The sequence below is a fragment of the Oryctolagus cuniculus genome (assembly GCF_964237555.1).
Source record: "Oryctolagus cuniculus chromosome 17 unlocalized genomic scaffold, mOryCun1.1 SUPER_17_unloc_2, whole genome shotgun sequence".
In the NCBI taxonomy this organism is placed as follows: Eukaryota; Metazoa; Chordata; class Mammalia; order Lagomorpha; family Leporidae; genus Oryctolagus; species Oryctolagus cuniculus.
Window position 1 is genome coordinate 205,308 of NW_027208203.1, and position 10,031 is coordinate 215,338.

General features: G+C 46.5%; 1 protein-coding gene and 1 pseudogene across 1 annotated transcript; both read right to left on the reverse strand.

Annotated features, from left to right (window-relative positions):
- Nucleotides 1-6,079: 6,079 nt before the first annotated feature.
- On the reverse strand, nt 6,080-6,597 carry LOC138847883 (large ribosomal subunit protein eL32-like). Its single transcript, XM_070067661.1, has one exon. It carries the CDS (start codon nt 6,545-6,547, stop codon nt 6,140-6,142), a length of 408 nt encoding a protein of 135 aa, XP_069923762.1. The 5' UTR covers nt 6,548-6,597; the 3' UTR covers nt 6,080-6,139.
- Nucleotides 6,598-7,678: 1,081 nt separating this feature from the next.
- On the reverse strand, nt 7,679-9,131 carry LOC138847882 (L-lactate dehydrogenase A chain pseudogene; annotated as a pseudogene).
- Between the last annotated feature and the right edge of the window lie 900 nt (nt 9,132-10,031).

Here is a 10,031-nt window from a genome sequence, read left to right on the forward strand (position 1 = left end):
GTGGCCTGAGAAAGCAGTGGATGATGGTCCAAGTGTTTGGGTCCCTGCTACCCATGTGTGAGACCTCGATGAAGCTTCTGGCTCCTGGCTTCCACCTGGCCCATTGCTGGCCATTGTCCAATCTGGGTAGCACACCAGCAGTTGGAAGCTCGCTCTCTCTGTCTCTTTCTCTCTCTATGAATTTGAAAAATAAATCTTTAAAATAAATAAAATCTCAAAACATATTTTCATTAAATTTGTATAGAATAAACGATTTGCATAGACTTAAAATTCATCTCAAATAATAATCAATATTGCCAAGAGAATCCTGAAAGAGAAAAATACAGGTAAAAGCTTTCTAACTGTAGCAGACTTTTAAATGTTAACATGTTCTATCCTTTTAATTTATTTTAGCAGCAGAGAGTGACAGACACAGAAAGAGATCATCTTGTCACTGGCCCACTCCCCAAGTGCCAGCCACAAATGGGATGTGGTCCAGGAAGAAAACAGGAGCCTGGACTCGATCCAGGACCCCAGGGAGTCCTGTATGGGCTGAGAGCATCCACGTCGTCTAAACCAGTGTTCCAAACACTCATTCCAGTGCACTGCATGTTTTGTAGATAAACAAACATTTTAGTACTCATTTGAAACACTGAGTTACAATGAGGGAGGGAGGGAAGGAGGGAGAAGTAGAGCGAAAGGGTGGTGGGAGGCAGGGAGGGAGGGAGAGAATGAGGGAGGGCGGGAGGGGGCGAGAGAGAGAGAGAGAGAGAGAGAGAGAGAATCTTCCATCCACCGGTTCACTCCCCAGATGGCCACAATGTTCAGGGCCCAGCCTGGAGGCAGCCGGGAGCCGGGAGCTTCATTCGGGTCTCCTTCGTGGTGGCAGGGGCCACGCACGTGGACCATGTCTGCTGCTTTTCCCAGGACATCAGCCGGGAGCTGAATCGGAAGTGGAGCAGCTGGGACACAGACGGGCGCCCCGATGGGATGCCGCGTGATAGGCCACGGCTTTCCCGGAAAGGCCACAATGACCGCCCCTAGAGCACCGAGTTAGAGCACTGACCATCCGGGACGGCGCCTCCGTCTGACGCAGTCTGGGAGGGCTGCACTGCCCTTCACGCATGCTCGGGCCGCCCCTGCCCCTCGCCCTGTGCCCTGCTTGTCCTGCAGCGGCAGGCGCCAGGCCGCCCTGATGCCAGGCCCCAGGATGAATGGGCATCTCGCTAGGAGAACTGCGGCGGCTCTTCACTGCCCTCCCTGCCCGAGCATCAGCTCCGCCAAGCCGGCCTTCCTGTCGGCAAACCCACCTACGCCGAGCTTGTGCCCGAGCAGCGAGGCCCAGGGTCACCGGCCTGAGCGGCCGCCGCGGCTCCAGCCCCTGCCTCTGCAGACTAAGGAGCGCCCGGGCGCAGATCCCAGAGTTTGCAGCCTGCACCGAGCGAGCGCGCGACTGGCGACACCGGCAGCGCGAGGTGGACGCGGCCGAGGTGTTCTACGCGCCCTCGGCCAGGCACGACCTGCGGGGCTGCAGGTTGGTGGCCCGCCCGCCCTGCAGCCGCTGCGCGCTGCTCTTCTCCCACACGGGGACGCGGGGGACCCGGGCCAGATGTCAGCTTCCATGTCGGCCGCGGCTCTCGCATCAGATGCAGCGTATGGGATTCCTCGGTCTACGGCTTGAGCCCGGCCAGCCCCCCAGAACCGCCATGCAGACCCGCAGGCGCTGCGCCCTGGGCAGGGTCCCAGTCCCGAGAACTTCGTCCTCTGCAGGCAGAGCCCGGGGACTGCGGCCGCGGGGGACTCGGCCTCGCGGGGCCGCGCGCGCTCGTCCTCTGCTGCCCCCTGGCGTCCGCTCTGCGCGTGGCCTGTCCGGACCCCAGGAAGACTGACCGCTTCCTGGCTGTCCCAGCACCGAGAGGATTTCTGGTCTCCTCTCACCTGCGGGTCGTTCTGGGGTGAGCATGAGGTCCTCGGCCTCTCTCACGGCCTGGCCGTGTGTGAGCGCTGACCCCGGGGGTGGAGCCCTTCTGGGCATCAGGTGTGCAAGATGCTTAAATTGCTGTATGACTTGTATCGGATGCTGGTATGGGTTGTATCGGATACGGGTATTTCTCTTGTTTCTCCTTTTTTTCCTCAAAGTTAAAAGCGTTAAAGCACCATAAGCCTCGGATCGTGGTGCAACTGGACTGTAGTGATTGCTGGCTTGTCTACTGTTGTTTAATGGGCACAGGGGCTGGTAATGGAATAAAGAATGCATGGATAGGGAAAAAAGAATACAAAACAGAACATTTAATTGGGCACAATGAAAAAGACAGAAACGGGAAAAAAGGGAATTTCAAGTAAAACAATGGGGCATTTTAACATACCGTCAACTCATGAACTGTTTGGGACAAGTGAACATTCATTTTAGGAAGTTTGTAAATACAACACCATGTTTCAAAATAATGCATGGATCGACCTAAAGAATCCAATTAAGGGAAATAACAGTAAAAACTAAAAGTAAAGAAAATGTAAAGGCTGGGCAAATGCAAGAGGCCTGAAGACATTTTTTCTGGAAGACCTGCTTTGATTTCTCAAGATTGACCTAGATGGCACATGTGCCAGTATCTGAAATCACAGAGCACAACTTTGTCTTCGCATCTGTTAAATTCCCACTGCAGCCGCCCAGGACTCAGGGGGACGTGGCGGGAGCATAAACTGAGGAGCAGGAGATGTGAAGAGGGATTTTAAGGGCGTCTACTCCGGACGAGGCCTTCAGCATCCTGAAATCCCACGCCCCTGAGTCCTGGGCGGTGCAGACGGCTTCCACAGGCTCTAGTGTTTGGTCCCCACAATGACCCCAACACTCGGTCAAGTCCACCAACATCTGTAAACAATCTAATCCCTCAGTTTTACCAGGTGGGAATCATGCACATGCGCACTAAGCACACTTGGCCACCGGACTTCTGTGCGCAGGCGCAGTGACTGCCCTCTAGAGATGCGCTTGCGCACTTGTGTTTAAGGGCGTTGCTAGGTTACAGTCATTGTGAGCTGGGCGGCTGGAGGGGCCCTGAGATTCTCTGTTGGGACCTCGAGGGAAACCCGTGTTCATCACAGGAGGGCCTTAGGCATCCGAGGTGAGAGAAGTGGCTGCAAAAGTTTTTGGGAATATAATATATCTAGCGTTTTCATATATTTATATGTAGGTATATACCGTTATAAATTATTTCATATATACATCCATATATATTTTAAATGTTTTTGGAGGATATACATATATAATCTCCTAAAAGTGTTTAAATAATATTAAATAGTTGTTTATGGAGTAAAGATAGCTTAATCTTTTTTTTTATCTTTTATTTAATGAATATAAATTTCCAAAGTACGACTCATGTGTTACAATGGCTTCCCCCCCCATACCGTCCCTCCCACCCACAACCCTCCCCTTTCCCATTCCCTCTCCCCTTCCATTCACATCAAGATTCATTTTCGATTATCTTAATATACAGAAGATCAGCTTAGTATACCTTAAGTAAGTATTTCAACAGTTTGCTCCCACACAGAAACATAAAGTGAAAAATAATAGATGATTTTTTTTAAATGATGATGAAATCAGATCAGACCTATTGTCATGTTTAATCCCAGTGAGAGTCAAGTTGGGAATTGATAATTTCTTTTTTTTTTTTTTTACAGAAGATCAGTTTAGTGTACATTAAGTAAAGATTTCAATCGTTTGCACCCCCATAGAAACACAAAGTGAAATATACTGTTTGAGCACTCGTTATAGCATTAAGCCTCAGTGTACAGCACGTTAAGGACAGAGATCCTACATGAGGAGTAAGTGCACAGTGACTCCTGTTGTTGACTTTACAAATTGACACTCCTGTTTATGGCATCAGTAATCTCCCTATGCACCAGTTATGAGTTTCCAAGGCTATGGAAGCCCCTTGAGTTCTCCGACTCTTATCTTGTTTAGACATGGTCATAGTCAAAGTGGAGGTTCTCTCCTCCCTTCAGAGAAAGGCACCTCCCTCTTTGAAGACCTGTTCTTTCCACTGGGATCTCACTCACAGAGATCTTTTTGCCAGAGTGTCTTGGCTTTCCATGCCTGAAATACTCTCATGGGCTTTTCAGCCAGATCTGCATGCCTTTAGGGCTGATTCTGAGGCCAGAGTAGCTTAATCTTTTTTTAAAAAAGTTGAGTTTAGGCCCACGCTGTGGCTCACTAGGCTTATCCTACGTCTGCGGCGCCAGCACTCTGGGTTCTAGTGCTAGTTGGGGCACTGGTTCTGTCCCGGTTGCTCTTTTCCAGTCAGCTCTCTGCTGTGGCCCGGGAGGGCAGTGGAGGATGGCCCAAGTGCTTGGGCCCTGCACCCACATGGGAGACCAGGAGGAAGCACCTGGCTCCTAACTTCAGATCGGCGCAGCTCGCAGGCTGTAGCGGCCATTTGGGGGGTGAACCAACAGAAGGAAGACCTTTCTCTCTGTCTCTCTCTCTCTCACTGTCTAACTCTTTCTGTCAAAAAAAATTGAGTTTATTTATTTGAAGAGTTACACAGACAGAGGAAGACAGACACGGAGACAGAGAGATACTCCATCCACTGGCTCATTCCCCTGATGGCCACAATAGTCAGGAACTGACTAGGCCAAAGCCAGGAGCCAGGTTCCCCCATGGGTAGCAGGGGTCCAAGCACTTGAGCTGTCTTCCTCTGTTTTATCCAGTGCATTAGCTGTAAGTTGGATCAGAAGTGGAGCCACTGGGACACAAACCAGCAACCATGTGGGTTGTAGGGATCACTGGCAACAGCTTTATCTCTCACACCACAATCCTGGGCCTCAACATTATTTCTTGTTTTATAGTTGTCTTCTGTGTCTGAAGAAACAAGTTAGTTCTTTTGGTTAACTATAGGAATTAATAAAAATATTTAGTTGCACTGGGTATAATAATTAGAAATATAACTATGTATATTAGATAATAGATATTATTTTAACTCCTTATTAAGTTATTATAAGATGAATATCACATGTATTGCTTGTTTATTATACTGATAAATTTTTTACCTATAAGTTTCTTTAAACTTATAGGTAAAAGATTGAGATTATAGCCTATTTATATGTTTATATATATCTTTGTATGCATTCATATAAAGGTATATTTATAAATCCTTTTGTACAAAGTTGTACACTGATAATGTGCCAGAAGACTAAAATTCTTATTTGAATATTTTTATGTGTATGTAGATTGATGGAAGTTATTTTTTCATGAAGTTATTGTGTTAACTCTTGGTGTTTCTCAATATCTTCTAAAATCATCTTTTAAAAAAATACTTACTTTTAAACAAAAAGCTAATTTCCTTTTTCAACTCTTTATTGGTGAGTGATTTCACAGTGTTAAGTATATATATATTTCTTTCTTTAGATGTTTATGACTTACACCTTGTCCCTTATAACAACTATTCTTAGTTTTATCCTCCCTACATGTAGCATAATACAACTACTAGGAAGTCTTTATGCCCAAATTGCATTTTTGTTTCATAAAATGGTAATCAGGTAACACAAAAATTTGCTTTTTCACCCTAAAAAAGAAGGGGCAATGGGAATAACTACATTTATCTAAATTTCTCCAACTTTTAATTAACCTAGTTATGAGAATTTTGTTTACTAAAAAGCATTAAAAAACGTGCAAGTTAAAAATAAAATTTATCTTCTGGATGTAATGAAAATATAACAATATGTATTTTAATGAGTGAACATTTTCAAAAGTTTTTTAAGAAACCCACTCACATTCAAAGACAAATATTGGCTGGTGCCATGGCTCACTAGGCTAATCCTCCACACTCCAGGTTCTAGTGCTTGTTGGGGCCCCGGTTCTGTCCCAGTTGCTCCTCTTCCAGTCCAGCTCTCTGCTGTGGTCCGGGAGTGCAGTGGAGGATGGCCCAAGTGCTTGGGCCCTGCACCCACATAGGAGACCAGGAGGAAGCACCTGGCTCCTGGCTTCGGATCAGTGCAGCGCGCCAGCCATGGCAGCCATTTGGGGAGTAAACCAATGGAAGGAAGACCTTTCTCTCTGTCTCTCTCTCTCACTGTCTATCTCTGCCTGTCAAAAAAAAAGAGACAAATATTTTTTTTTCCGGTTTTCAAGGTTTTATTTAAACACAAATAAAATGCGCACCTGAGCCACCTACTCATTTTCTTCACTGCGCAGCCTGGCGTTGGGGTTGGTGACCCTGATGGCCAGCTGGGCCGCTCTCTCCACAATGGCTTTGTGATTCTTGGAGGAGACGTTGTGAGCAATCTCTGCACAGTAGGATTTGTTGCACATCAGCAGCACCTCCAGCTCCTTGACGTTGTGGACCAGGAACTTCCGGAAGCCGCTGGGCAGCATGTGCTTGGTCTTCTTGTTGCTCCCGTAGCCAATGTTGGGCATCAAGATCTGGCCCTTGAATCTTCTCCGCACCCTGTTGTCAATACCTCTGGGTTTCCGCCAGTTACGCTTAATCTTGACATAGCGGTCCGACTGGTGGCGGATGAACTTCTTGGTCCTCTTTTTGACGATCTTGGGCTTCACCAGGGGTCTGAGGGCGGCCATAGTGCCGAGGAGAGGGCAGCCACCTCCGGAGGCAGCGCCGAGGAAGAGAAGGGCAAGAGACAAATATTGATATAATACCTGCCTACCAAGGATTTCCTATTTTAGATTCACAAGCTTTTTTTCCATTTTTGTTCATAAAGTTTCAGGATAGAATGGAAGGAAACTAGACTAATTTCATAACAATGATTAGAGTTATGCTGCTTATTTCAGACTTTCATTAGATCAGTGGCTGAGGCATAACTATTTTATGTAAGAGTTATAACAGCAACAACATGTAAAATCTACAAGTAGCTTAGTTCTGGATCTCCATTAAACCTCATGGTTCTCCATGCAGTGCAGAGTCTTCTGTGGATGAAACCTGCTCACCACTTTTCAGTTAGTGACTAAGCATCCTAGGATCCATTATTGCTTTCCCCTTCACCCTGTGTTGCTGTAACCCTCTAAGCCCAGTCCTGCTTAGAGGACAGCAGGAAAACCTACAATTGCTTACTTATTTTTTAAAATTTATTTATTTTATTTGCAAGAGTTACACAGAGAGAAGGAGAGGCAGAGAGAGAGAGAGAGAGAGAGAGAGGAAAGTCTTCCATTGGCTGGTTCAATCCCCAGATGGCTGCAATGGCCAGAGCTGAGCCGATCAGAAGCCAGGAGCCAGGAGCTTCTTCCAGCTGAGCCAGAAGCTTCTTCTGGGTCTCCCATGTGGGTGCAGGGGCACAAGGACTTGGACTATCTTCTACTCCTTTCCCAGGCCATAGCAGAGAGCTGGATCAGAAGTGTAGTGGCCGGGTCTTGAACCTGCACCCATAATGGGATGCTGGCACTGCAGGCGGCAGCTTTACCTGCTAAAGCCATAGTGCCAGCTCCTCAAGTATTTCTTTTTTTTTTTCATTGTTCAAGGTTTATTTAGTGATTTAGTTGGTATGACACATGGATAGCTAGTTGCATTGCTATATGTAGATCTTTCTTTTTACATTATGTGCAGTGTACACTACTCATACATACAATACACAAAATAAGATCCTTTAGAACAGTTATGCACAAGACATGCAATATTGAGTTTATACAATACTGGATCCCAGGTTATGACTGACTATGAAAAAAAGTTGGACTAAGCATGTTTGGTGAAGGGACCAGAAGTTACGTAGCACACAGTAAACGCACGTCTAGTCGGAAGGGCAACTGGAGCTCATGCAACACAGGCAGTGGCACCTCAGAGGTGGGGAACTATATCTTAGGCTGACCAGCTCAGGATGACACAAAGTCAGTGTCACCCAGTACCTGGATGTAGCTGTTGGATTTTGTAAACCATTCTATTTCTAACTTTAGGAAACATGGTTTTTTCCCTCCCTAGGCCATCATGATCTCACTGCTTTAATCATGGATCAGATTAAAAAGGACCATATGCCCAACCTCCAACTAAAACCCTGTTGTAACCTAGACAGTGAAGTGGTAGGACATTATCCAAAGACTTTAAAACTGCAGCTCTTTTTGGATTCCCCAAAGCGTGTCCGCACTCTTCTTCAAGTGGGCCTCTTCTTCAGAGGTCAGAGTCACCTTCACAATGTCTGAGATCCCGTTTTGTCCCAAGACGCAAGGAACACTAAGAAGACCTCCTCCTTTATTCCATAGAGCCCCTTAATCATGGTGGAAATCGGATGCACCCTCCTGAGATTCTTCATTTTGCTTTCTGCCAGATCTGCCACAGACAATCCAATGGCCCAGGATGTGTAGCCCTTCAGCTTGATCACCTCATAAGCACTGTCTACCACTTGTTTGTGAACCGGTTTCCACTGTTCCTTGTCTGCATCGGTGCCTAACTCTGGGTGCAGAGTCTTCAGGGAGACATCAGCAACGTTCATGCCGTTCCACACAGGCACACTTGAATCTCCATGCTCGCCAAGGATCCAGCCATGACAGCTCAGTGGGTGAACTCCCAGCCTTTCCCTCATCAGGTAATGGAAGCGGGCTGAATCTTGATTGCAACCACTTCCAATCACACGGTTTTTGGGAAAGCCACTTATCTTCCAGGCCACATAGGTCAGGATGTCCACTGGATTGGAAACAACAAGCAACTTGCAGTTGGGGCTGTACTTGACAACATTGGGAATGATGAATTTGAAGATGTTCACATTATGCTAGACCAAGTTCAGACGGCTTTCTCCCTCTTGCTGTCGTGCCCCACCCGTGGTGATCACCAGCTTGGAGTTGGCCGTCACACTGTAGTCCTTGCCAGAGACAATTTTAGGGGTTCTAAGGAAAAGGCTGCCATGCTGGAGATCCATCATCTCTCCCTTCAGTTTATCTTCCATGACGTCAACAAGAGCAAGTTCATCCGCCAAGTCCTTCATTAACATACTGATGGCACAGGCCATGCCCACAGCACCAACCCTCACAACCGTGATCTTATTTTGGGGGACATGTTCTTCCTTCAAAAGGTTGTGAATCAGCTGATCCTTGAGAGCTGCCATTTTGGACCTGGAACCAAAAGGAATCGGGAGTGCACGTCGGACAGGCGTGAGGGGCGCTCGGTAATGGGACCCGGGCTCGGCAGCAGCGGCTCCAGCACTCAAGTATTTCTTAAATACTTTTTTGTTTGAAAAAGTTACAGGTGGTATTGGGGAAAGGCAGGTAGATCTTCCAAGGTTTACTTGCCTGAAGGCTGAAAAAGTCAGAGATGGGCCAGACCAAAGTCAAGAGCATCAGCTAAGTCTCCCACATGTGTAGCAATAGCCCAAACACCTGGACCATCTTCTATTACTTTTCTTAGGTCATTATCAGGGAGTTGGATTGAAGTGGAGTCTCTGGGACACAAACTCTTGCCCACATGGTATACTGGTGTTGCAGGCGGCAGTTGTATCCACCACATCACAATTCCAGCCCCTGTTACCAAGCACTTTTGATAAGAAATTTTCAAACCATAGGACAAGTTTTATAACTGATTTAGTCATTTGCCATTTTGGCTTATCCAATGAAGCATTAGAACATTATAAATACGAGTGAAACATTCCCCCAAATTTCCAGCAAAATCACCATATAGTGTGTATGAGATCTGTTACTATGAGGCAGTTGAATTTGTGGGGTTTTGTCATGTCTCATCAGTCAATGAAGCTTCTGGTTCATTCCTATGTGTGGCCTTCCCAGTACCCTTGTTTGAGTTTAATAAGTTTATCCAAATATATTGTCCAAAGACAATTGATTCTATGAGGAAAATTAGGGTACTGGATGATGAGTCTGTTTTCTTTTTAACAAAATGTTCATGTTGAATGGAGACTTGGACCCCAAGATTCAGGATCCACTCTTCTGGCCAAACCCTCTCGCTGGAGCTTCATAGTAGAGGCAAAGGAGTCCTAGAGTGGTAAAGGCCCTAGCTTTTCATGGCCCAAGCAATTATTGATCCTGTGGTCCAGGGTGACCAAGATTGAGTGATGCTAACTCACTTCATCTGTAAGCTACCAAAGCCTGAGTGCAAGGAAGATGTGAATAGATG

Bases quoted from the DNA above. Each gene is read 5' to 3' on its own strand.
- LOC138847883 (XM_070067661.1), bottom strand. From the start codon at position 6,547: ATGGCCGCCCTCAGACCCCTGGTGAAGCCCAAGATCGTCAAAAAGAGG.